The 27,866-nt window shown below is 36.2% G+C and overlaps 1 protein-coding gene across 1 annotated transcript in view; it reads left to right on the top strand.

Moving 5' to 3' along the window:
* LRP1B (LDL receptor related protein 1B) overlaps window positions 1-27,866 on the top strand; it is a 506,665-nt gene that overhangs the window by 250,253 nt on the left and 228,546 nt on the right. The window contains exons 8-14 of the mRNA XM_051810328.1: window positions 6,320-6,542; window positions 9,410-9,581; window positions 11,691-11,834; window positions 13,294-13,530; window positions 19,020-19,200; window positions 21,863-22,082; window positions 23,642-23,831. Of these exons, the coding sequence (XP_051666288.1) occupies window positions 6,320-6,542; window positions 9,410-9,581; window positions 11,691-11,834; window positions 13,294-13,530; window positions 19,020-19,200; window positions 21,863-22,082; window positions 23,642-23,831 (1,367 nt within the window). The remainder of the gene's footprint in view (window positions 1-6,319; window positions 6,543-9,409; window positions 9,582-11,690; window positions 11,835-13,293; window positions 13,531-19,019; window positions 19,201-21,862; window positions 22,083-23,641; window positions 23,832-27,866) is intronic.

Genomic DNA, 27,866 nt, shown 5'->3' with positions numbered 1-27,866 from the left:
AAGTGAAGGCTTTTATTCCCTCAATAGTGGAAAGGATCAAACTTGAAAAATAATAGGCAGGGTTGTTTTTTGTTGTTTTTTTTTTTTTGAAAGTAGAAAACAACAGGGTGTAGTCATAACACTATAATAAATCACAGTCCTGAATTATCAAATTACAATCACTTTATAACATCTCTGAAAATCCATATTACTGTGTCTGTAAGGAAATTGTATTTTGGGGGTCCTATTGATAGGAAACCGATTTAGCCTTATATACCAGGCATACTTCTATAGATGGACAGTGTTAGGAGGAAAAACAACCTAATGACAATTTGTAGCTACTTTAGCAGTGAACCAGATTGACTCTTTTTACAATCCATCCCCAAATTCACAGCTACTTTCCCCGTTTTCTGCTCACACTACCATCCCCTTTGCTGCAAATAAAAAAACCTTTGTTTGAACTGGTGATTTCCCTGCAAAGAGAAGGGTATTTTGTTACAATGTCCCCCCTGAGGCACTCGGGTTGAGCTTTTGCTGATTGTGCCTGTTGTGCCACAAGCAGTGAGTGGAGCTTGGCTCTGTGTGGTGAGAATGACTTGTCTGACTGGGTTTTACTTCTGTCTGCAGCTCAACCCTCTGCTGCTTCCTGTGTGGCACTACATCTGCAACTCTTCTATGAGAAGAAACCATTATTATTTTACTCACTGCTAGATTTCCAAAATACCAGGAACATTTGGAACATATGTCCTGCCTTACTCTGCAGATATCACAGCAGAGCTTTAATAGAAGTTCACTCCTATGGAGCACAAAAAACATCCACCCAATGTTTGCTTCCAATTTCAGTTACAAAAAATTAATACACGTTGCTGGAGAGACTTCTAGTTTCTAACCCCCCTAATACAGTGTGGGTTTGCCAGGGGAAATTACCCTCAAGGTGATGGATGCTTCGTTTTGTTGGAAAGAGGCTGGGGGAAGGAGTAACCCAAATGCCCAAATCCAATGGTATTTGTGTTCCTGCCCTGAGGAAAACATATCCTTTGCCTCAAATCTGAGGATTGCTTTCAATGTGTGTGTGTTAGCAAGTAATGCTCTTCAAGTACCTAAGATCTGTATGGGACACTAAGGAACAGGGCTCATTTACTACCAAAAATGGACTGAGTCTGAGAGCAGCTGATTTCTTCTGCTTTAGATGTGGATGAAAAAGAAAATTACTGAACCCAGAAGTCAACCTAAATATCAACAGAGGGTAAAATGTTCCTGGACCCTGCTATAGAGCATATTATTAATTGAATTTAATGTAAATCAAATCAAATCACATTTATTTTGATTAAATGCGGTAGAAATCAGATACAGGCAGTTCCCTTCTGAGAATCCAGTTAAGTAGATCACCTGATACCACAAGTTGGAATTTACAAGCAGAGAGCCCCACAGATGTTTTCACACAGTCCTTTTAATTAGGTGTTTTGATCACCTCCTCTGAAGGAGGCTCCTTGTTCACCACAGTACCCCTAAGTTTAGTTATCCCGTTTGTCCTACAGTATATCCATCTGGTGCCACTCGATGCCAATGATGTTTTAAACAGATTAAATTGCACACCATTTCTCTTAATTCCAATTCAGAGTTTTTTCCCACAACATAATCCCTCTCCTAAATTAGGAAAAAAGTCTCTTACTTTTTGTCACTTGCTCATTTACAAGATCAACGAATTACCTCTAACAGCCTTCTGTCTTGAAAATGATCCTTTCAGTGTAATTTTTGAAAATTAAATATTGTCCTTTTCTACTCTTAGCTCCTGTTTTGGTATGGTAGCAGTTATTTTACTTTGTTCTAGATAGATCTGGTTCACAGCAGTAACTTTACCTAATAAAGATCCTTTTTTCTATAGGTACTTTACTAATTTACCTCCTATAATATTGCACTACTGTTCACTCTGCTCTATGAACTGCCAAGCTCTCTGTCATTCTTTCCTTCAAAATCTACCCCAACAATTCCCAGCCTGTGTGTCTCTTCCCTCTTATAAAGAGTTATGAGAGACTGAGGAGGGAAATAAGCATAAAAAATAATAATAATGTCACATGAATACACTCAACTGTGAAGCACAGTTGTGTGTCAGGATAAAATCAAAAACTACCTTATGATATCTTATTGTTCCATACAAGGGTGATGGATTCTTTTTGGCAAAGAGCTGCAGAATTGAGGTTTTTTTTTCCCCCTAAACTCTGATTGTGCTATGCAGTGTTTGGCATCTGAAGTGCATCAGAAATTAAGAGTTTTCATTAATGCAAGTGCCCAAATGTAGCTTTACAGGGAAAACATTTTTTTCTCAGCTAATTAAATAGGTGGGTTATGAATGTGGTGACTGAAAGTTTGGAAAACAAAAGGAAGTGACAAGAGAGACATTTCTGAACAAAGCCAGTGGTGGTAAGGGAGTTGGCAGCTGAACTAAGACAGTAACTATTGGGTCTGAAAGGAATTTTCTATTATGGACAGATTTCTCTGTCAGGAAAGTACAGCAGGCCTTTTGAGGGTCTCCTTACGTGTTTTTGGGGCTTGATAATGAAGAAAAGATGAATCTGTGACCAGTGGTATGAGAGCAGGGATGGGAAGTTCAGAGTCACTTTTGTCTCATGAAAACATTCTTCTCCTCTGGAATTAGTTTTATTTGGCAACATGATTTTATTGCTATTTTTAGTCAATGGGTTTGTCAGTGAAGATATTTTAAAAAGTTAGAGAGTTGTCATTGCTCAGACGTGGAGGGAATAGTCTCTGCATATTCCTAGTTGAAACCAAACTTTTTGGAAAACCTCCATCCATGACTTTTTAAGACTGAATTGTTAAGTTATGAAATAGGTTGTATTTCATAGACTGGAGAAAGTCAACTGGACCCTGGGAAATCAGCAGAAGGAGGAGGGTGTGTGTAATAGGTGGTGAGAGGATGAGTGTAAATCAGTGTAATAGAGCTGTGAAAATAGCAAATGTCATCCAGTGATGGCTGAATCTCCAGCTGAGACAGGGAAGTTGCTGTTCCATTGTGCAGACACGGGTGAAGTCAGATCTGGAACAGTGCACCCACTGCTGACCACTCTTGTTCAATAACTGACCTAAAATTGGGATAACTGCACAGAAGGGCAACGTAAAGAGAACATCTCATGAGAGGAGAAAGCCTCCCTTTCCTTGCTTGTCTCCAGCTGCAAGGTAGAGAGTGAAAGAATTCGATTGCCAGCTAGAAATATCTCTGGAGGGGAAGATAGGTGAAAATAACTGTTTAAGCCAAATAAGTGTGCTGCAGAAACCAGTAGGTGTAATTTAGCCTAGAAGGTATCATCATTAGTTGATAAATTTAGATTCCTAACTGCTGGAACAACAACAAAACCATTCTGGAATAGTCAAAACAGCTAAATGCTTTTATGAATTTAAAAAGTTTGAAAAAGGAGTAGCATAAGATGCCTGCAAAGCACCAGGACTTGATGAAAAAGATGTTGATTAACTACAGGCAGAATATGGGGTCTGTGCAGTGTCAAAGAGCTTGGAGAATATTCAGAATTTCCACGCATGATGGAGCCTATAGCTTTCAAAAGATAACATTCCTTAATAAAATTCAATTTATTGCCAAAACTTTTACTGTTATAGCAGCCTCAATTAGCATCCTCACTGGCAGTATCAGGAAATTAAGGGTGTAATGAACACAGCTCTCCCTGACCCTGTCAAAGCCCATCCCTCAAGGTCAATATTAGTGCATGGTGCTTGGGCTGTACAGGGACATGCACATGGTCAGTTCCTGCTGAAATTCCTCTGTGAATGGATAAAAGGTTTCATTGCCCTCTGCTGAAAATGGAGAGGCAAATCCAGCATCATTTGTGAGCAGAAAAACTAGCCTTGAGCTGACATAAATACTGGTGCAGTGCATCCTTGAGAGCTCCCGAGGCAAAGGAAATACAGTGTAATTGTGGGTCCACTTCATGTGTTAGAAATGCAATTCCAGTTTAAACCTCATTCTAAAAATCTGCATTAGTCTTTAAACACAGAATTACTTTTCAAGATTACACAGTAAAGCTTTTAATTTTCTTAATTTAATTTTCAGAACTCTTTGATCGTACAGCAGTGGAGGGGCAACTACTTTCTTGTTCTATCTTTTACCTCTTTGTTTAATTAAAAAGTTTTATTGTTGTCACTCTCCAGGAGAAGAATAACGATTTTTAGAATAAGAGGAATGTCATTCACACATGAAGTCATGCTACTTCCTAAGTATAAATGATGCTAATATAAAACAGATATTTAGAAAACAAAGACATGGTCCCCATCCCAGAAAGGTGGAGGAGTCTCTTAAATTAGATATTCTTAACTGGATGTATTTGTTATTGACATACAAACATTTTATTTCTTGCCTGATCTGAAAAGATAATCTTGTTGTAAAAGGCAAATGATTATTAATTCTAATGTGTATTTTAGTCTGTAGAAATGTTAAGCTTTTAATAAGAAACTCTGACCACTAAGCAATAAGGAGTCAGTCCCAAGTCAAACCTCAGGCCTTTGTAACTGCTGTCCTTATGGATGTGTATTTGTATATCCATGTGTGTGTGTATTTATATATCTGTGTGTGTCTGTGTCTGTGTCTGTGTGTGCCTGTGCCTGATCAGAGCAAACCCATTTGGTTGCAAAATAAGCTTTATTTGAATTGTTGAACCTTGAGATACAAAGTTACATTAAATAACCTAAATTAAATCCCAAGAAGTACAGATTGTAGACTAGAGTACATCCAATATTTTAGCAACTTATTTTCAATGTATTTGGTGTTGGCCTTGTCCCTGCTGATGAAATGCATATATACATAAATAAGTGTGTATGCTTCTGTATACACACAGGTTTTTTGGCTATTTTCATTCCAAATTAAACATTTACTTTGCAGGAGTGATTTTTACTTTGCACATATTCTGTACTATGTACATTTTGATGTATATAGACCTGAATGTTAAGTGTGTGTTTTTAAAAGTATTCTTAAAGTACAGCGGGGATGCAGAATGACAATGAAGGACAAGACAGGAATTTGGGATTATTTTGATAAATAGAAACCCCTGTCAGGAATGGAGTTATCCCTCAGGCATCTTATAGGTAAAATTTATTCTGCCTTATGGCCTGGTGATGGACTGCATGACCTTTCAGATTCTCCTCCGGCCCTATTTTGTGATTCTGAGATCAATTCATTTTGGCATTTGACAGCTGCTGTACATAGACTATAGATGATTCCCTGCGTTTAATACTTTTAATACTTTTTTTAATTCACAGATTTTGCACTTGAAACATTTTAGTTGCATATAAAATGTATTCTTACTTAAGATGCCAAAAATAAAGGATATGGGTTTCATTTGACTGTTTAGCAAAGGTATTCTTTCCAGCCTAAAACGTGTTACAATGCTGAATTTTTATGAGAGGTTACAAGGCTATAAATTAATGCTCTTTAGCATAAAGACATCTCCAGGTTTATATGCAGTTGATCCAATGTTATTCCCATTAGTGTTAATAACTGGGAGATAATTCACTTCATTCAGAAAATGAAATCCTGATTCTTGAAGTAGTTTTAGTGACATTCAGCCTGGAATCAGATTATTCTTTACAGCATGTTAAAGTCATGGCAAGGTGGTCCTCAGCTTGCAAGTGTAATTTGTTCTCACAAATAGGTAATCTTGTTAAAATATTGTCAGGTTAATCAAAATTGATTTGCGTGTACTAAACCCAGTGAATGCTAATCAAGTATCGGGTTAGGAAGCTTTAGTAGCAATTTTAAGTCTTTGATAGTTTCCCATTTTTCTTGGATGGAATGACTCACTGGATTTGTGGAAACATTTTAAAGCCTGAACACCATTCCAAGGTTGGATACAAATGCACCACAGACTAAAGCATCTCCTTTAGAAATACGTTTTCAAAAACCTGAGAGTGTGGATCACTGTGTTTGTTATACCTCATATGCAATGAATTGTTTTCCAAATCATGTGAGTGCTTTGTGGTTTTTCCACTCTGTTATTTGTAACTTCCTTGCCATTTTTTACAAATGATGGTTAAAAATATATTTCAGATTGTAATTGAAAGTATTGCATGCTGTATCTGTGGTGTAAGAAAATGCATTTAGAACTTCTGTACATTCCATTTGAAAGGTAATTCTGTGTAATTATGAATTTGTTGGAAGACACGGTGAATTTTTTTAGTAATTTTATGATTATCAATATGGAGTATATAGAACATTGAAATGACAAAGAAGAAAAACTTTCTTTTTCCAGAGCCACCAGGAGCTTTGCACTCTGCTCACACCCTTTAAAACTTACAACATCTTATTTTCTTTCAACAGAAAGCTTTTCTTTACAGACTACGGGAATGCTGCCAAGGTGGAGAGATGTGACATGGATGGAATGAACAGGACGTGGATAGTAGACTCTAAAATTGAACAGCCTACTGCTCTTGCACTAGACCTCATCAATAAATATGTGTACTGGGTTGACATATATCTGGATAGCGTGGAAGTTGTTGACTATCAAGGGAGAAGGAGGCACACGATAATTAAAGGCAGACAAGTAGGTATTTATTTGCAAATTAGTAAAAGTAACAGTATCAATAAATAAATATACGTAATGCTAACAGCTGCAGGAATTTCAGATTTTTTTTCCCTTTAGTTCAGATGTGTTGGGTGTCAAAAGATCCATCTGCATATTTTGTTTTATTTGCACTGTAGCCCATTTTGCAACCTGTGGACTTGCTTCCATGCAGTGTCTCATTAACAATGCACAATATAAGTCACACTTCCCATTTTAAAAGACTTCAGGAGGGAAAATATGGGGTGATGGAAAGGTGCTGGGAAATAAATCATTAATGACAAGATGTCCTTACCTCTTCAGGAAGGAGAGATTAACAGGCACAATAACATAAAAGAAATAGAATAGCAAAAGCCACTCGCCCATTCAGACTAATCTGAATGCCCTTAAATCTTATTTTTTTGATGGCAATGGTGGTTTTTTCCAGCTGATCCAGATGTTCAAAGTCATATACACAATTGCTGAGACTGTATGAGTTTTTGAGCAGGAGTATTTCAGTTTGGAGAGTGGGATAGCAAGCAAGGTCGCAAAGAAAGGAAGAATTCCCTGGCAGTTGTGAGATTTATGTAAATCCAGGGAAAATTAACAAAGACCAAACTGTTCTAGTTCCTGCTTGGACTCCCAGAGCTGGAGTGGGCATCATGTTTACGTCTGCTTCTTCTTGAGGTTAATCAGGGTATGTAAAAACATGCAAACAGAATAAACACTTTGCCTTTTCTGCTGTCATTCTTTGCTTCCAAGTAATCACTGTTTGCCAAGAGACAACTGATTAGAATAGCTGTCCTCTAAAAACAGGCAGAAAATGTGACAAAAAGCAGTCTAGGTCACCTGACTAAACACCAAACACTTTCTTACTTTTTACCAACTTACTCCCAGTCCTTAGCCAGTTCTGGAATAAGAGGTGGGTTTTTTTCAGGTAGCATTTTGGAATAGGTACTTTAAAAAGGAAAGTAATTTTCAGAAACAACTAACAAATACTTCTACAGGCTTGTAACAGAGTTGTACTGGTGTCATAGCAAAGATGCTTGTTTTTTCTCTTCTTGCTGAAATTTCAATCAAATAAGAACACTTTATCAAGTTCAGAGGGATTGTTTCTCCTCTAAGCTAGCTAAGAAAGGAGAATGAGATCTGTGTCTTTTAATAAGGCTGGTGTTAAAAAGCTTGGCCTCTCAGTTGGTCACTGCTGTCACAAAAGGTATGGGTTGACTTTCCACTCCAATGAAAGATTGGTGATTTCATGATATTTTGTGCTGCTTATACATGATTTAGAATGACTCTTTCTCCAAGTTACTCCTCATTAGTCCAAGGAAACAGCAGACGAGAAAGCTACTTGCAAGAAATTTTAGGGAATAAAGTTTATTGCACAAGTACAAGCAATTGTACACCAAAAGATGTGCTTTCCAAATTATACTGGCTTCTATGATTGATAACCTGGGTGGCTTTCAAAGGACGATTCTTTGTAGCAAGCAACATTTCTAGTCATGCAGGAGATATCTGGAAAGCTTCCTGAGATGTAAAAAACAACAAATGCATAAATCAAATTCAAATAATTAGGTCATTATAAAATGCATTGGAAAAAGAGTCACATAGTTTTAATAGAGTTAATATATAGAAGCTCCCATGGGAGTTAAATTAGAAAGACTTAAACTGAGTACAAATGGAAATAGGGAAGAAAGGATTATAATTCAGAGGAGAATTCTACAATTTGGTACAGATGTGTCACTATTTTCAAGGCTGTTTTCCATCTAACTATAATTAGGTTGAATTTCTGTTGGGTCTTAATCAAACATTTTCATTGATCTCAATTATTATTTCTTTTTCTGGGTAAGGACAGAAAACAAGGGCAAGATTTGACCAACTGGGGTGGTAATTTCCAGAATGCATTGAAATACTTGGTGCATGATGGGGAGGGGGGATTTGGGTTGTTTTTTGATGATGTATCTCTGAATTTGTGAGTGAATGAGCTAAGTAAGTACTTTATGGTGAACAATTTATTAATTAATAATATATTCAGCCTATGAATATCTGAACATCTGCCAAAAAATTCTCTTTAATTTGTTTGGCTTTCAAAACTGCCAGTGAGACATTTTACTTTTTCTAAATCTATAAATCAAGCACAACCTCTAGGTTATTGAACAACTCATGTCTGAGCTGTGGTTGTCTAACTAACTAATATTAGGTAATTTTTAATCAATGTGCCCAGACACATCACAGATAAATACAATTTTAGAATTCACTTTTTGAGAAACAAACTTATTCAAAGATACCAACACAAAAGGAACAAAAAAAATAGCTGAGGGAATTTGTTAATTTCTTATGTATTCACTTAAGAAAATATTCAGCAGGTATATCTTGCATTATTTGCCTTGATTTGATTATAATTTCAAAAATGGATCAATTACGCCTATAAACTGTGTTTTAAAAATATCTAACTTTATCATATTTATTAGTTAATGCTAGTTAACAGTAGTTAACTTACCCTAGTTAGTTAATGAACGTTAGTCAATACTAAAAGCAGCTGTTGAACTTAAAATATGCAGGAATTTTTAATTTAGAAGACAGAAACTGGGGAATTTTAAGAGTAAATTATTTGGGACTTCTAAATAATTTGAATTTTCTGCCTTTCTTGTACAAAGCTTTTCTAATTATAAACTTCAATCTACATGAATGTGAACTGTACTTGTAGTGTAGTTTGTGTTTATAATCTACAAATATTTCCTGACATAGTCAGAAAACCTTTTGTACAGTTTATTCTGTGCAATCCACAGTAATGTTTGATGTTCACAAATCTTAGATATGCCTAAAATACTGAGCTAAAATAATGAAACTGTTTTTTTTTTCTTTTCCAGATTAGGCATTTGCGTGGTTTGGCAGTATTTGAAAACTATTTATATACAGTTAATTCAGATAACCTCAGCATTTTACGAATAAACAGATACAATGGCAGTGATGTTCAGGCTCTTGCTAGACTTGACAATGCTAAAGAAATCCGTGTGTACCAGAAAAGAACTCAAACTGCAGGTAAGCTCAAAATTACTCTTTCTAGAACAACATAAGACCAGATATTAAGGAGTTGTGTGGTTGAAGTTCTCCCAGAAAAATGTATCAGAAGATGGAGTGAAAATTTGTCATTGTGGCAAAACTCTCTGTTACTTTTTCATCTACCCAGTTTTTTATGTGCTTGCTGCCAGTTTCTAAGTTCCTAAGTGCTCTTTCCTAAGGGTTCAACACCAAGAACTGCCAGAGAGCCATGGTTTGCATGTTGTGTGGCTCCACACTCACAACACCTCAAGAATTGAACACGTTCAGAACTATTGGATATCCAATACTGTCCACAGACTTGGGTCTCAGATCTCAGAGATTCTTGGTAAATCTGGGCCTCCTTTTCAGACAGACTACAAACCTCCAGTGAGCTCCTGTCTTTGGGGTTGACAAGAAAGCATGGAGATGTGCTCAATTAGACTGCCTGACATCCAGCCCAGGAAAATGCTGTCAAGGTTTCCTTGGTTTGGATAAATATCAGCTTTTCCGTCTGTGAAAGAAATCTTCAGTTTCATCTAGAATGAAAACCTTTTTATAATCTCAGAATTTTTGGTAAAGGAGCAATTTCTGAGGGCCATAGTTCTGTATGACTGTAATCAGGGCTCTGTTCTGCAAGCAAAACAGCAGTGTGATTTGGGGGAACTTTGTGCAGAGATAGCAAGATCCAAGCTGTTTACAGCGATGCTTTATGAGAATTTTTTGATGTGACTGATAGCAATAAATCGTTGCCATGGCTGCTTAGACAGAAAAGCCAACACATCAATTCTGGTGCTCAACGTCGATGTTACTAAACAGAATGACTGCTTTTAGAGAAGTTTTTGAAGTGGGAACAAACTCCAAATTGCTTTAGAGTGGGTGAACTAATTTTCACCCTATTGCTGAGGGCATTGATTTGCAGATGTCAGTGTCTGAAGGAGGCTGCAAAGACTCTTTCCTTGCTGTAGGCCCATCTCTTGTGCTCCTGAGGGAGTCAGAGAGGTTGAGTAGAGGAGAGATGTGAGCACTGTGTAATCTTTTATTACATCCTGTGATTACTCGGCTCCTCTTGCCCTTTGTTCACTCTGCTACTTCTTTTGTTTTGAATGGACATGTTTGTTGCTTGTCAAGATTCGCTGTAAAGGCTGTCTCAGCTTGGTGGAGTTTCTGTCTACCTTTAACCATATCGACCTTAAATCACTCGATTGCTTCTTTTAAAAAAACAATTCAAAAGCTTGAGGGAAAGGAGAAAGAACAGAAAAAAAAAAAAATTGAGCTAAAATAGTCTTGGCCTGTTTTAGGCCAGCTTAGTAGGGATAGCAAGGTAGATTTTGTTTTCTTGTCAGATTTGCCTTAAAGAGTTTTAAAAAATTAATTTTTATATATTAGTCTGCTAATTTAGAACTGTGCATTTGAAAATATGAAATCAAGAGAAAGCAATTATTTAGCTTCTTCAGCTGGATTTGTGTCCCAAGTGTGCACATCTGCACCTCATCCCTGGAAGTGTTCAAGGCCAGGTTGGATGGGGCTCTGAGCAACCTGACCAAGTGAAACACGTCCCTGCCCTTGACAGGGGGTTGGAATGAGATGTGTTTAAGGTCCCTTCTAACCCAAGCAATTTTATGATTCTGTACATATGGGGAAACACTACAAGGCTTGTTCTGTTCTTTAATTTTGGCCAGGTAATTGCCCCAGAAAAGTGCTGTTTAATGGAGCTGAATGAATAGCAAACTGTGTTGGCATGGGGTGCATTCTGTCCTCAAAAAACCCTAACCAACCAAATGAAGCAAAGCAACACATAAAAAAGGGGAGAAGTGTCAGCTGCCCCAGGGAAGCCCTACCCAGAAAATGCTGTGCAGTAGTTTATTCAGGGAGGGGTGATCACATACAACACTGGGTCTGGTTAGATAGCCACGAGATGGCCCTGGGGAATACTTGTCTGACTTGGGTACCATCTTAAAAAAAACACCTTCCTTTGTAGTTATATTCTGGGGAAAGATGTATTGTGACACAAATTCCCTTTTTCTTTCTTTCTAAACTTTCTACATGCCGATGCCTATAATTATCTTGCTTTAAATGGATGTGAATAATGCTGTTTTTCCCTCGCCATAGTCAAAAGCCACGCATGTGAAGTGGACCCATATGGAATGCCGGGGGGATGTTCACACATCTGTCTGCTCAGCAGCAGCTACAAAGCACGGACTTGTCGCTGCAGGACTGGCTTCATCCTGGGGAGCGATGGCAGGTCATGCAAAAGTATGTTATTTAAATCAAAGAGTCTGCGAGCCGTGAATATTCCAGGGTGTAGTTCTGGGTGTTCCTTAGTGTGCTTATCAATAACAATGGAAATCACAAGAGCTGCTTTGGGGTAAAATTTCTTTTTAACGTGTACCTGGCACTTTGTTCACATACTCCTTTCATTCCCTTAAAATGATTTGATTTGGCTTAGTTCACCGAAGTGACAGATTAAACCCGGGATGCCGCTCAAAGAACACTAAAAATTATCACAAGTTTTAAATTAATCTTAGTCTTTATTTATATGTCATCCATTTTCACAGCTCACAGGTACTGGAATGCTGTTAAATAGTTTGTCACATCCAATTTCCACCCGTGCAATCAACTGGTAAGGCAGAAGCAAACTGTTCATGTCAATAAGTCAAGCAAGGTTTTTCTCATAATCCTTTGAAAAGCAAATCTGATTTGTGCAACTGTGATTATACCTAACATTACATATACACAACCTGTTGGTCACCTACAGCCAACAGGAGGGCACTGAAAATTTTGGGGAACGCCTGTTTTTTATCTCATTTCTCAATCAAATGGTATTGATTTAGTTCAGGTGAAAAACATGCAGTTAGATACTCTGATGGATGCTGGTAGATGGATATACTTGCCCTCAGTCAAACCTCATACAGTTTTCATTAGCAATTTCATAAAAAAAACCCGAACAAACAGAAAAACAAACCTGAGAGGAAGCAGAGAATTTTAAGAGGTATATTGGTAGCATTAAGCCTCTAAGGATATTTATAAGTATATTTAAAGAAAGAAAGTAACTTTACTAATCTTCAGTTTTTGTAATTAACTTAATTCATTAAATTGTAAGCAATCTCCTGAGAAACAGGAAATATTGGTATCCATGTTTTGTATCTCAGTATGGAAGAACAATCTGTGTTGGTTTATTGTATTCCTTTCAATTTGAAAGAAATTTACTGTAATCTTTTGTGTTGTTTGGGTTTTTGTGTTATTTAGTGGTGGTGTTGTTTAAAAACTTCAGGTGAAAAAAATGGTGTTTTGTATTTGCTGGAGTTGTATTGTTGGATTTAATGATTTCTTTAGTCATGATCTACATTACCCTGATAAATCCTAATTAATTGTAAAATTAAATGTCTACAGAGCTATATATGTCCACTTCACAGCAGATGCGGAGTTATTCTGTGATCTAGCACTGCTTTTCAGTGTGCACTTTTACACAAAAAAAAAAAAAAAATTCGATGTAAGCAGCTTACTGAAGTAATTTGTGTTTTAAATAAGGTAATATAATTATCTGGATTTTTTGAGTTTAGATACCTCCAGAATATATGAAAGTTTAATTTTTAGTATCAAATAATGCTCCTGCTCCCCACTAATTGTGTCAGTTAATTAAACAGGGACTTTATGCACTGTAAAGAAGATTAGGCAGCATCAGTTGTTTATGTTTGTAATCTTTCTTTTGCAGGACCAAAGAATGAATTGTTTCTTTTTTATGGGAAGGGACGCCCAGGAATAATCCGGGGAATGGACCTGAATACCAAAGTATCTGATGAGTACATGATTCCTATAGAGAACTTGGTCAATCCTCGTGCTCTGGACTTCCATGCCGAAACCAATTACATTTACTTTGCTGATACCACCAGTTTCCTAATTGGACGACAGAAAATTGATGGCACGGAGCGAGAAACGATCCTCAAAGATGGTAGGCAATGCTAAGTGATAATGATATTCAGAGATTCCCACTAAGGAGAAGCTGAACTGACGTTTACAGATAATTTAAAGTTTTATTTAAATCTCCCGTGGAAAACGGACCCAAATTAGGCCTTGAGCAGAGTTGGAGATACTCTTTTTACAGCTTCCTGTTTATTGTTCCTGAGGGCAGAAATGTGAAGTTTGATAAAGTCACTCTGCCGTGAATTCTTACTTTGTCCAGTTAAGCTTGTACCCACCAGTGAGTAATTCCTGTGTCATAGATAGATATTTATTGAGCCATCCCACATCCTTGTGGACTTTATAAGACTTCTTCACTCCAACCTGTATCACAGTGTTGATTCTGGAGCTTATTCAAGTAATTTGGCAGAGTGAGACAGTCCGTAGTTCTTGAAAAGTCACTAGGGAAGAAAAAACACTGACTTTCCTGATGCATTTTCTATTGTATATATGGAAGCAACAGGAACACCTAAATATCTTATAGAACCTTAATTAGGATATTTATTCTATTTATTGTAGCAATGAGAGAAAACACTGGCAGTTCTCTGGTTTCCACCTCTCCCACTACACTGGTCTAGAATCATATCTTGTCGTACTAAGTGCTGTTGCAGTGGTAAAACCTCCAGTTTGTCAATCCATATTTCTCCTTCCTTTATGGACCTTTTTCTGAAGGACTGCTTCAGCAGGAGGTAGCAACTGCCTCAGCTGAAATCCATTCTAAAGTAATTATTTTCTAGTCCTCAAGAAAATAAACAGTATGAATATTCATCTTAGCCTTCAGAGAGCTTAATATCTTTACTTGTATATTGAAGCTCAAGACAGGGAAAGTACCTAAAAGACCATTGTTTTAGCATAGGGATTTTTCATTCCCTGTCATTCTTAACCCGTGTGTTAATCCATCAGTCTCCCAGAAGTTATCTGCACTGTGCAGTGATATGATGCTCTTTTGGTGTAAGGTCTCTCCTCAGAGTCTTCACAAAGATCCCTTCAGCAGCAGTTGCAAGGAACAGTGACAGGCTCTTTACCCTGCATACGTGATTGCTTAATAAAAGGCAGCTGTCTGGGTAAATAAGGAATACTCAGCTGTCAGTTTGGTAATTCTTCATTTCACTGTGAGTATGGGAATGGATAATGTACATCACAGAACTTCCACTGCTCACTTTCTCCTACTGAACACACATTTCACTTTACAACAAAGTAATTCAAATGTGGAGTAGAGGAAGAAGCAGGCAATATGTAGATTTAAACATTATAATAGCAGCAAGGAACATACACACAACATAGCAAAACCACTAATGCAATACCAAAAGAGTTATGGATTTTCTGATGATATATTATTGGTGGTGCTATTTGCAAAGGCTGAAAAACTGTCACTGTCATTCCCTCCTCCCACCCCCTCATGCCCCAGGAGCTTACATTGTTAGTTTGAACTTGATGTAGTTTCATAACTTTAAAGTATGTTTAAGGAACATTTGTTACTTTATTTTTCATAATTTAAAAAATTAATATGGCCTCCATCTGTAACACCTCAGCTTTTATTCTTGTCAAGTCTCAAGAACTCAGCAGGGACAGATTAAATCATTCCTTGGTGGAAGGTTACTACAGAAAATCAGGTGTGTCAGGAGGTGGTTTAATATTTGCTCTGAACAGCATGTTGTTAAGGACTTCTACCTGTGGTAGGTACCACTTCTCAGAGTAGAAGTTCTCATTTTTTGTGACTGTTGGGTTTTTCAAGAACAGATACACTCACTCAAACAACACTGTAACTCAGATAATTACAGTTTGCCTACACAAGAGCCTGATCCTACCACCTGTTGACTGGGAATTGTGATCACTGAGCACCTAACACTGCTGGAATTTGATTTCCCATATAGTTTCAGCTGTGATTTCATATTCTTCACTTTGGAAAACAAACTGCAGGGTAGTACTGACAACTGTTTGACAGCCCAAAGCACAGCCTAGGCCAGAGTTGGCAGCAAACAACCAGAGCTGCGTGCTTCCACCAGCAACAGAAATTGTTATAATTAAGCTTTCAAACTTGCATATAAAATCAGTTTTTCACATTAAAAAAGGGAACAAACTAGACATTTTTAAAGGGATCTAAATATTGGTTAGTTGATGTAACATAAATACAAACTCTTGGATTTTCTACTTATCTTTGTCCCCCTTAGGTTTTTTTGGGGTTGGTGTGAGCCTTAACATGTTATTTACTGTAAATGCTAATAAAGATGATCAAGGGATGCCTTTTGCTTAAACAAGGCCAAAGTAAGTCTGTAAAGATCTTTGGTTGCTGTTTAGCTGGTTGGTATAGAGCAGAATTATTTTTTCCTCAGTTTTTATGTTTATCTAGTGTTTTAGGCACTATTAAGGTACATGATCTAACTGACATTGATGAGCTAAGCTATTCTATACCAAATTACATGCTGTGCTTATAATGTGTTTCACATTTAAAAGCAGTGTGGCAAATTGTTGCTACTAGAACTACAAGTTTTTAAAAATCTTGTATCTATATTCAGCGTATTTGTAGCCCACATACTACTGTTGATAGTAAAATTCTGGTAGTATTTCCAGAATTACAAATGTTAACTCTTCGATTAGCAAGTGAAGAATGATCACAATGGTATTTTGCTCTCTCATTCTTTTTATATGGAATGGGCTTTACTGGTTTACTGTAGTCAAATCAATTTTGTTTAACCACAGTAGCCATTATTTTGTTCCTGTTTACTACTTGTTGTGAAACCCATCTAAAAAGTAAGGAATGCATTTAAAGCTTTTAGATAGTGAAATAAAAGTGAACTTTAAACAATAGCTTCACAAAAATAATGAAATTTGCCTCTATAAGATTGTGCTGTAAAAATCTTTATTTTTAACACTTCCTGATATATTTAGAATCTAGTTAACGTGAGTTTCTTTTTTACTTGGATTGTATTTAGTTTAGAAACACATATGCTCCATAAATCCCACAGAAGGCGTGGTAGCTCACATGCAGTAGCTACTGTGTGAAACTGAATAGCTTTGGAGCAACAGGCTTGTAAATTTTAGGAGGTATCTAACATTCTAATCTAAACTTAGTTTTGCTGTTGATACCAGTGGAGTATCCATATTTGCACTGTTTTGTCTCCCAAAGAAGGAAAGAAACCAAAACACTTTCATGAAAAAGCTGATCTTATTAGTATAAAAACTGTGTTTAGCCCAAAATGACAGGGTGAGACGGAATAAAAATAAAATGCGATTTGAACACCTTGTGTTCAAGTTTGATTTTAGTCGTGTTGGTGTTTTCTTGAGTTGTAAAAAACCTGCTGAGACCCCTCAGAGCTTTAAAGGACATTTCTTTCACAGCTGAGGGTTGTCTCTGCTGCCTGGTCTACTCAGCAGATTTCCTCCATGAGCCTTGGGCTCCAGGTCCTTGGTGAAACATTCTGTTCTTTTCCCTTCCATATTTTGCACTTTTCTCAACATACTTTTTCACTCCAAGACCAAAGGCCACTCTCCGCTCTCAGAAAGTCCCAGCTGGCTCTGACATTTTCTTTTCAAAAGAATGCAGCAAAGGCACTGAGAGACTGAAAATAAACCCGACAGTGTCCATCAGCCTGGGAGACCTGGCTGAGGTGCTGGCACTGATCTCAGACACCGACTGACCCTCGGCTGTTCTGAACTTGGGCTGATTCTTGTCAGACTGGGTGCTTGCTGGGTTAGGTGTCATCATACTGTTGTTTCATATCCTGCAGGGTGCATTTTGACACCATTGCTTCCCTCAAGCTCCTTAGATCACAAGTTAAAATAGTTCCTCGAAAGTACAGTGATGTTTAGGTATATCAGAAATACGGATAATAATGTTAAAACATGTTTTGAGAACTTCTCCCTTTTTTTCCCCGTAACTTTCTTACATCATGTCTCACAGGATGTACTGTCATCTCTACACCCACGACTGATTTACTAAATTTAGGTCTAGTTTCTTAAGTGAACAAGGTTTAGTTGATAACTTCGCTGGGTACCAAATATCTGTAATATTTTTTGGACTTTCACAACGATTTCAAGTTAATTTGATGTAAAGGAAGGGAGGTCCAATTACAATTAAAATCCTGCTGGTGGTAGATTGTACTTTGCAGTAAAGTAAAGAAAGCAGCAAACAAAACCTAGCAACTGTAAAATACATCACGGTTTTATAAACATACATATATACATACATCTCCATGATGTTTAATTTAACATAAGCAATATGCCTGGAGTAGGATGATTGCACACTTGGAGTTACAGACATCATTAAAGCTCGAAAGAATCCTGAACTATTCTAGACCTTGCTGACTTTTCAGTACAACTAAACTGATTTTTCAATTATTTTCTATGTTGTTGTCAAGATTTTCCTTCATTTAATGTACAAAACATATATATAATCTTCATATTTGTCTTTATTCATCTCTGCTGTTTGTTCACTGCCATGTGCCCAGACAGAGTATACCACCAGGGGGAAAAGGCAATTTTAAAAATATGACACGGCTATCACACTATGAATTTCAGTAACCCTCAGCTTCTTTAGTTTTCTGTTTTAAAAAATTGAAAGCATGCTGTCTGAATTATCTCTCTTCATAATGGTTATTTTTATCTCTCTCAATAAGGGTTATGCTTGTTATTTTTAAATTTTAGTATACAATGCAAGTTATATCATAATTTTAATATACTTCAACATTATGTTGAAATGCGTTTTGCTTCTTTTTTAAGGGAAATTGTTATAAAAATAAAAAATGAAAAGTTTTGCAATGACAAGGTATTTGAAAACATTACAGCTCTGCTAACTTAAGAGGGGCTATAATATGATGGTATTACAATCACTAAAAAACATTGTTCAACAAAAACACCAAAGTAATTTATCATGTTGCAGTGCTATTGAGATTGAAACAGCACCTTTTATAGATGCTGTTAATGCATCCAAGTGCATAAAAAGCACAATATTTCATTGTATGAGTAAAACTGTCATATTTTATCGTAGTGTGTTGCTGACATACCATAGGTTATCTATGGGCTGTGGTGTTTTGTACAGTCAAGAGACAATGGAACAAATGCTAATTGAATGCCCATTTTGCCTATTTTTTTTTTTTAAATAAGAACGAAACTTGTGATTTAGGTAAAAGCAAGGTAATTTAGAGTACTAGAGCTGATCTTAGAAACTGTGCTTGATTTGAGTGTTAATTCTATTTAAGGTTAAAATTAAGTAGGATTTTATTAAATAGTGATTTTCCCAGGGCTACCTATGGTTAACATATGAAGACTTACAGTTTAATACACAAGTTGTATGACTAGTCTTTTTTGTGGAGTACCTTTAGCGGAGACTAATATTGACAGACACATCAGATGTGATTCAGATTCAAAGAAATAATCTAACTTACCTGTGTGGACTGTATCATGTCCGTTGTGTATATTAATGGATAATGTTAGAACGTAAATAATATTAATCTCTTACTGCTGTCTTCTCTCTCTCAACAGATCTTGATAATGTAGAAGGCATAGCAGTGGACTGGATTGGAAATAATCTTTATTGGACAAATGATGGCCACAGGAAAACAATTGCTGTCGCCAGACTAGAAAAAGCTGCTCAGAGCAGAAAAACTTTGTTGGAGGGAGACATGTCCCACCCTAGAGGAATTGTTGTTGATCCTGTCAATGGGTATGAAGCAAACTGATTTTTGTTTAATGATTGTCTTTATAGTATAAATACAGAAGTGAATTTGCTTAGGATGAGGTTTGTAGAGTCATGTCATAATCTGGAATTCTCCAGGAGTCTATAATATCTGTAATTCCTGTCCAGTATTCTTGCCTGAAGCCATCAGAAGAACATATCTGCTCAGTCACCACTAAATGTCTGTCCTGTTAAGCTCAATGTGATTCACCTTTTTCTCAAACAAATTGAGTGTGTAAGACCTGTATGAATTTTTAATATTAAGTGAACTTTATGAGGCTCTTCTTTATTTCTCTCCTTGTAAGTCTCAGCTTCTGAAGATAATTATGCCCATATCCTTGTACACGTTGTTTTACAAAACTAAATGAGACAGGTACTTTTCATTACTTATTAGCATAATTAGTTTTGATAGGCTGCATAATAAAAAGAACATTAAATTAATGTGGTATAGTTGTGGTTTACTTAGGAATTCACAGTTAGATTTATTCAGGGAATTGTCACTAGAGAACAATGTAGGTGGGTAGTTTTTGCATGGCTGGATTGATTGCTGTTTTCCTATTACTAGAAAATATTTACACTACCAGGTTTTCTGTTTTGAGCATGTCTTTGAGTGGAAGTGACTGTGGAAAGGCTACAATTCATTAAGGTCAGATAGTAAGGGTATAAAATCAGACCACGAACAGTAAGCACACCTACAATTACTTTGTTAAATTTTCCAGCTCAGTAGATACATGGCACATGTAATAGTGTATGAAGATGTATTGTCTGAAAAGGGCTATTATATAAAACACTTTCCTAATAAAATAGCATGTCCTTCATGGAAGCTCTTCCTGAGGGATAGCATTTATTATGGCATTTTAATTACGTTTCAACTATTTTAGTCTTGATTTAACCAGTGTAGAAGCATTAACTGCATTTTGAGATACAATTAAGGCACATTGATGTAAATGTCTGTTACTGTTAGCGTGTCTTAGCTTATGACATGATAACTAGAATAAGTACAGACAAAAATTTAATGGAGAAAAGCTCAGTAATTGCTGTTGAGCACTCACATAAATATTTGTAAAACATACTTTGTCTTCCAGTAAAATAAGTACCATGTTGACCTGCATCTGCCTGAGCTTCAGGACTTATGCAGGTTTTATAATTCTTTGATTAAACCTAGTTATTTCAGTCAAATATGCAACAAAGTTTATGAGGCTCATGGATCAAAAATTGACTGATGTTCTTAGCATATATTTACCAAAACATTAAAGGAACCCAAAATAACCTTCTAGTGGATGACCTGAAAAAGATGAGGGAGAAAAAAAAAACAACCAACCAACCAAAAACTACAGTTGCATATCTGCAAACCTGTGTAACAATGGTGCGATTTTTCTTTATTTTTCCCTGTTCCTTATATAAAATAAAAATCAAATTATGATTATACAGAAGTGTATTTGATTAAAATTTTTTACCAGTTGATATCATATACACAGGTGTGATAACAAAATAATTTTTCACTTCAGTGATTCATTCCTTTGTAAATTCAGAATTTAAATTCCATTCTTCAAAGTGCAGACCCATTAAGTGTGTTAGGATCACAGAAGTTATTTCAGAAATGTAAACCTGGGCAAATAAAAGGTAAGGCACATCAATCCCAATTAAATCATTCAGCTTGAACAAATAGGATCCATTTAGGATTGGTATGATGTCTTTCCTCTGTTTAATACTTAATAACTGAAATGCTGTACAATCCTTTTACAAGTTCAAGTTGTGTATTTTAAATTGTTGAAATCACAGTTTTCACCAGCAAATTCTGTAATAAAATATAATAATCAGATTAATTCAATAATGAAAAAAAATATTTAGGATGTATTCTGTAGTGTCCAGTAGAGAATAGCTCATAGAACTCATCTGAACCAATATTGTAGATTCCTTAACAGAATCTTGCTTAAATTTTCCAAAGTAGGAAAGATGCCTATTTGTCAGAGGGTTTTTTTTAATCTACATTGCTGCACTATAAACCATGAAACTATGTTAAAATTGCCTACTAGCTATTTTCCAACTACTTTTTACAGCAAATATTTCTAAACATTTTTGTGATGGACAAAGTGCTCCTAATAGTTTTCTGAGCAATTTGGCTGCTTTCATGTGGGATCTGAAGTTCACAGAATGTCAAGGTTATCCCTTGCCAGGTAGCTCCTAAGCTAGAGTGCAATTAATTAATGTATTGCAACTTTTCTCATAGTATTAAGCATAATAAAAATTAGATTTGCATCATAAAGGCAAGTTAGACTAGGCCAAAAAAAAACCTCACTGCAAAAGTTTGAACTTTGTGGTAAAGTCAATACAAGTCTTTGTTTAAGGAAAAAAAAATCATAATTCTGGTGGGATTAAATAAGGTCTTAAGGAATTCTTTCACTTTCTTGGCTATTGGCCCATTTGATATTTGTGTAATTCATCACAATATAAGCAGAACTACACAAGTGTCACTTCAGCGACATCTACTACACAGGGAGAGTAAACACAGTTGTAGAAACAGCAATGGAGAGAAACATGCCAAAGTCAAAATTGCTCTGGCTTGGAGATGAACTGTTGCTGAAAGTCTACAGTATAATTCACATGATTAAAATGGTATCTGAGTGTTCGTGTTTTTATAACTTCATAGATGGATGTATTGGACAGACTGGGAAGAAGATGAAATAGATGCCAGCGTGGGAAGGATCGAGAAGGCCTGGATGGACGGCCACAGTCGGCAGATTTTTGTAACATCAAAGATGTTGTGGCCAAATGGTTTAACTCTGGACTATCGTGCCAATGTGTTGTACTGGTGTGATGCCTATTATGATCACATTGAAAGGATATTTTTGAATGGAACTGACAGGAAGGTAAAAGAAAAATACTGCTGTTTTTGCCACAGGCAGGCTCTTTCCCCGGATTTTATTGTGCTATGTAAAAAATACTTCTCAAGGTTTTTAAAGTCTCCATAACCCTGAGGCATGTCCAGCATCATCTCTGCTGAAGCAGGTGATGTTGGCATTCTCCTGTGAGAGACTGTAATGCAGCTTAAAATTTTCATTTCCAGTAAGTGATGCTAAACTTGATTATTATTTTTTTAAAAATCTATTTTTCTTGTGTGACAATGATTTATGTTTTGATTAGGCCATAAAGAACTCAAATCAAGCTACAAAGAGCTTTTTAGTAGGAAAAAAAACATTTCTTTGGCTCTGCTAGGGAGAGCCTTTTATTTAACTTGATAAGCTGGTTTTGATGAATCTCAATACCCTGCTTGAGCATTTGTGGTAATATGCAGAATGGCAGCAGTCAACAAGTGGAGGTAAGAGGGAGAGAGATTGCTTTAGTTTTTGCCTATTTTTTTTGCCTATTCTAGCTAGATACAAATCTGTGTAGAGGTTCTGTGTTGCTCTGTGGAAGTAACAAGCACAGAACAAAACATCTCAAAAATGGTTAAAGCTTAGACTGGAGTCTGATAATTTAAGAAAGGTTTACCGTCTGCTTCATGAAACTGATGACTGGTGAATAATAAGAAGCACCTGTCTTTACAGGTTTTATTTTTCAGTGCGTCACAGAATGATTCTGGCTTCTTTTGAAAAGTGTTTTTCTGTAGTCCTGGGATATAAATAAAATGCATAACTACTTGAATAAAATCTATGTAGCTAAAAAAACCTGGAAGATACTTACTTTTGATGCTGAATCATTACTTGTTAAATTTTAACCCAAATATCCTACAACTAACTGGATCAATCACATCTTTTATTCTGTGTCCGTATAGTGAAGATTTGGGGGGATGGGGAGGTCCTTAATTCCACCAGTAGCTGGTGGATTTTTGACTGATTGATGCATTTTGATCAAAAGCATTTCACTGAGATGGGGAGTTCTGACCAAAAGGATTCCAAGCCCAAAAAGAAAATTTGAAAGACTAAAGGGAACTATGTTTGTCACCTCAAAGTAGTTGTATTTTTAGTTGGCTTTATCTCCCTGTTCCCTTGGGTTTGTGTCTATAAATAGAGACAAGGTAGGGCATCTGATGAACTGCTTCCTTCTCTCTAGAGGCAAGATAGAAATAGACTTTTGGGAATTAGTTCAAGCAAGGATCCCAGCCAGAAGGAAACTCATCATTCCAAACTGCAGCTGCCAAGTTCACCACATCTACATGTCTTTTAAATCCCTTCAGGGGACTCCACCACTTCCCTGGGCAGCCTCTTCCTGTGTTATCTGACAGTGGCCACTTACAGTGAATTTACACAAAATTTTTTGAAATTAGATGTTGATGCTGGCGAACAGAAGGGCTTTGCACTCTTTACTTGATTTTATTGCATTAAGTTATGTTTGGGCACAGTACTTACCTCAGCTTTCCTGTTTCCCAGTTTAAGTTGTCTGAAAAATTAATAATTCATGATGCTCACCTACCGCTAATTACTTGCAGGTAGTCTACAGTGGAAAAGATTTGAATCATCCTTTTGGGCTGTCACACCATGGAAATTATATTTACTGGACAGATTATATGAATGGGTCAATTTTCCAGTTGGATCTGCTTACAAGGAATGTGACACTGTTGAGAAGTGAAAGACCACCTTTGTTTGGACTCCAGATTTATGATCCACGTAAACAGCAAGGTACTTACACAATTTCTCTGAAGATCTGTTATAAAAGGATCTTCTTCCTTACAATCTCTTAGTATTTTGAGGTGACTAGGTGAACAAGAATAGAAAACCAAATATGACTTGTGGCATGACAAAGATACTTTCCAATGTTTCAATCCACTGATGTTGAAGCTGATCATCTCATAATTACTGGAAAGTGAATCATAACTTTATAGCTGAGTTTCTTCTGGGTATTTACATTGCCTTTATTGTCATTTTTCTTGTATGTCCAAGAGATACTGTGAAAGTATCAAATAAAATGGGTAGCATATGTGCATTGGCTCATAGGCATAAAATATTGGTTAGATTTACCTTTTCTTAGACAGGATCTATGATCTCATCTCTCTTTTCCTTTTTAAATTTTCTCCCACATCCTGTCTACAGCAACACTGTATGTTGCACAGAATAAGAGTAAGTAGTTCTTCGAGAGTAGGGGAAAAATCCATAGTTGTAGCTACTTGTATCAGTGGAGAAATGAAATAAAGGCCATAGGTTTGCTTGGATGGAGCTTAGAAAATGAAATTACTACTACACATGTGAACTTACTGACATATTTTATAGAAGAAAACTTTGAAATCAATTTACTCCATACAGAGTTCAGAAGAGTTGCTGAATATTTGCTGTCTTTAGTTAAAGCATATTTCTAGTTAATATTTCTAGTCTGCTGCCAAGCATAAAAATGAACATCAGGAGTCAGTACAAATAAAATACTGTTTAAAAGATCATTTTTTATTTACTGCTTAAAAGTTTCTCCTTTTTGATACCATAATATCTAAATTTTGAATACCTAAACCAAACTAGTATGTATAGTCCTGTTGTGCTATGTCAAGGTCAGTATAACAGCATTCCCCTTATCACAAATGCTTTTCAGGGACTCTCTCTTACTTTCAAAGCCATGTAGAAGTATAGTTTATTTAGGGGTGTTGTTGGATTTGTTGTGGTTTTTTTTTTTTTTTTTCCTTGTCATTTTTGGTTTGGTTTGGTTTTTTGGTGTCTGTTTGGTTGGTTGGTTTTGGTTTTGGGGGTTTGGTTTTTTTGTGCAAAATCTGCCCCGAAATCTACCCTCAAGTTGACCAAGTTTCAGAATGCCTTGAATTGTATCTGCTAATAGAAGATGCACTATTTGCTTTAATTACTTGGTATTTCTGCTGCTTTAGCCAATACTCAGGAAGTTCCCTTTCTTTTTAGAAAAAAGGGGCATTTAAAAATTAATGCAATTGCTATTAGCTTCCAAATAAGCTGGCACCAGGGAGAGAAAGTACTACCTCTTAGACATTTTTGCTGAATGAGCTTAAGTCTTAAGGGAGAGAATTTGCCCCATTAATACATTCTTTGTTTGAAATTGCAATTGGAATTTTGTTAGCTAACAGCAGCCTTTAGGATCTTCCCTTTTTGTCATGCTCAGTGAGGCTGATGTTGAATTGTTCCCAAAGGAGCATAAACATTTATTTTAAAGAAAGTCAAGATCTTTTTTTTCCCCCTTTTATTTTTTGTTTTTGTTGTTTGTGTGTTTCTTCTGAAAGAGCAAGATCAAGGCTGGATCACATGGTACAGAGAAAACCATAGTAGTTAATTTTATGCTATGAATTATATTTTATAGCTTACATACACATACCTTAGAAATATTTAGCTCTCATATTTTGAGGTTACTGTTTTGATGTTGCTGGTATTGTCACTGTCTACACAAGCAAAAACCATGTCAATTAATTTTGGCATAGTTGAATTGAGACTGAATTTTTATTAGGGGGTCTTTTACAGGATACTTGGCTGTGCCAATCCTGTTTTGCTTAGCACTTTGTATGGTGAGATAAAGCTTTTGCTACATCCTTGAGGAGAGTTGTTTTTCACTGTCTCTGTATCTCTTGAGACATGATCCTCTTGTGGAGGAATTTTTTTTTTTTCTTACTTTTGGAGATTAGAATTCATCTTTCTTAGGCTTAGTCTTCAGGTCTCTATGAGAGACCCAAAGGGTCATAGGAGTTAGATTTACAGTCAGCATATAAGTCTGCCAAGCCTGTGGATATTTCCACTGCAGTGAAAGGGGAGATTGCTACTTATATGTAAATAATTCTTGTATAAGTGCATTCACAGCAGTTAAAATAGCCTCTTTTGAAATCAGTTCATATTTTAACTCCTCAGATTGCAAAGAGCTGCTTGAGCTCCAGTCTGCTGCTCTTCATGTTTCTGGTATGATCCTAAGTGTGCTTACACAACTTCAACGGCACTTGAGCTTATTTTTATAGGCAGGTACAAATTCAATAAATACTTCAGTGTATCTTTTAAATGAGAAGATTAAACAAATGTGTACGGTTGCCATATTTATTTTTTTTCCTGAGAACGATGACTGAGATACAATTACATTGGTTTTTTTTTTAGCTTTGGCCTAATTTTTAGCTAATTAAAATGAAATCAGCCTAATTTTAGTCACATGTAAATGTCAGGGCAGCAGCTGTTTTAAAGGCTGGCAAAATATGAAAAACGTGATAATAGCTTTGAAAGTATTTTAAAGTTTTTGGGACTATTTTAAGAACACCCATATAAAGTAGCTGTTATGAACAATAGTTGAGGAAATATAATTTCCTAAGCACTTGGTAGCTTTAAAAGTTCCACAGCTTGTTCAGTAAAGAGGCTTAATCTATTTGAACTGCATTTTGGGAGACATTTTAGCCTAGGAGTTTCTTCAGCAAGACTTATTGGACTGAAGATCTCATTGCACCTTCAGGTTGAAGACTTCACTTTATAAACCTTTTTATCTAGGATCTCTTTGCTTTAACTCCTGGTAGTTCCATTTTCCTTGTCATCATCCTCTCTTTTATCACTTACTTTGCAAGTAACCTACTGAGCTGTAGTTTGTCATCCCAATTATGAGGTTAAGTAGCAACTTTTATCTTCAAGAAGGAGCAGTTGACTTTGATCAGGTGTTTTAATTTTGATATTATTTATTTTAGGCTTTCATTGGGCTTCAGAATCATCGTGACTATTCAATACATTTTCTGTATTTGTCTGATTTAGTCTTTTATTCTTTAAGCTTGTTCTTTTTGAGTGAAATGACAAACACATGTGCATTCTTTAATTAAATCACTTCAAATTTCCTTGACTTGTGCTGTATAATTCTGGAGTCACTTTTGAAGATTATATTTTGGGTTGTTTCTTTTGGCAGCTTCTGATAACTTCTTAAATCTTTGTGTTACTGACATCTTTTGATTTGTACAATGGGTGGCTCTGTAAAGATGTAGAGAGTTTCAAGGCTACTTTTTCTGAAACTGTGTTTTACGTGAGCTTTTCCAACATCCAGAATCAAATACATCTCGTACTCTTTTGATGTTTTATTCAATTATTTGGGCTTTGGTGAGCACAGATGTAATGAAGGAGTTGATTTTTGTAGTGATTTAGGCCACAGTCTAAGACATGAAGTCAAGATCCAATAATGTATATAAAATGCCCAGTCTAATTTGGAACTGCTCTATCTAAAGCTGTGATCCAGCCCTCACGCTGCATAGAGAATTCCCAGTTTTCCTGTTTATACAGCTGTGTTCTTGCCATCTCCCTCTCTCCCAACAGCCACAGTGGCTTTTCACAGTGTTCTCTATTAATCATTTTGCACAGATTAATTTGGAAGTTCAGTGGGTTTTTAACAGACATATTTTCATCTAAGAAAGGATGTATGAGGGGTCAGAAAAAAGTATAATAAAAGGTTAGTATTACTGTATGGTAAGACATACCAGGGTTCATCTTAAAATTTGAAAATTTTCAAATTCTTAAAGTATTGCTGGTTATCTGATGTTCATTTGGTAATTTGAAAAGATTTCCCTGCACATACAGCTATGGCTCTGGCAGGACAGTTTAATATTCATGTTCACAGCTACATCTATGTGAACGTAATATTATATTTTCCATGGAAAGTGAAGTGATGGCACTCTGAGGAGAGGGAGTTGTGTGGAGTCTGTTTTAACTCAGGAAGCTGATGAGTGTTTTGTGCACTATAAGAGGAGGAGTAGGGAGAGGAGC

Source organism: Manacus candei, unplaced genomic scaffold (assembly GCF_025592945.1).
Source record: "Manacus candei isolate 608988 ecotype Guabito, Panama unplaced genomic scaffold, ASM2559294v1 h1tg000077l, whole genome shotgun sequence".
Classification (NCBI taxonomy): domain Eukaryota; kingdom Metazoa; phylum Chordata; class Aves; order Passeriformes; family Pipridae; genus Manacus; species Manacus candei.
This window is presented reverse-complemented; position numbering and strand designations above follow the sequence as displayed.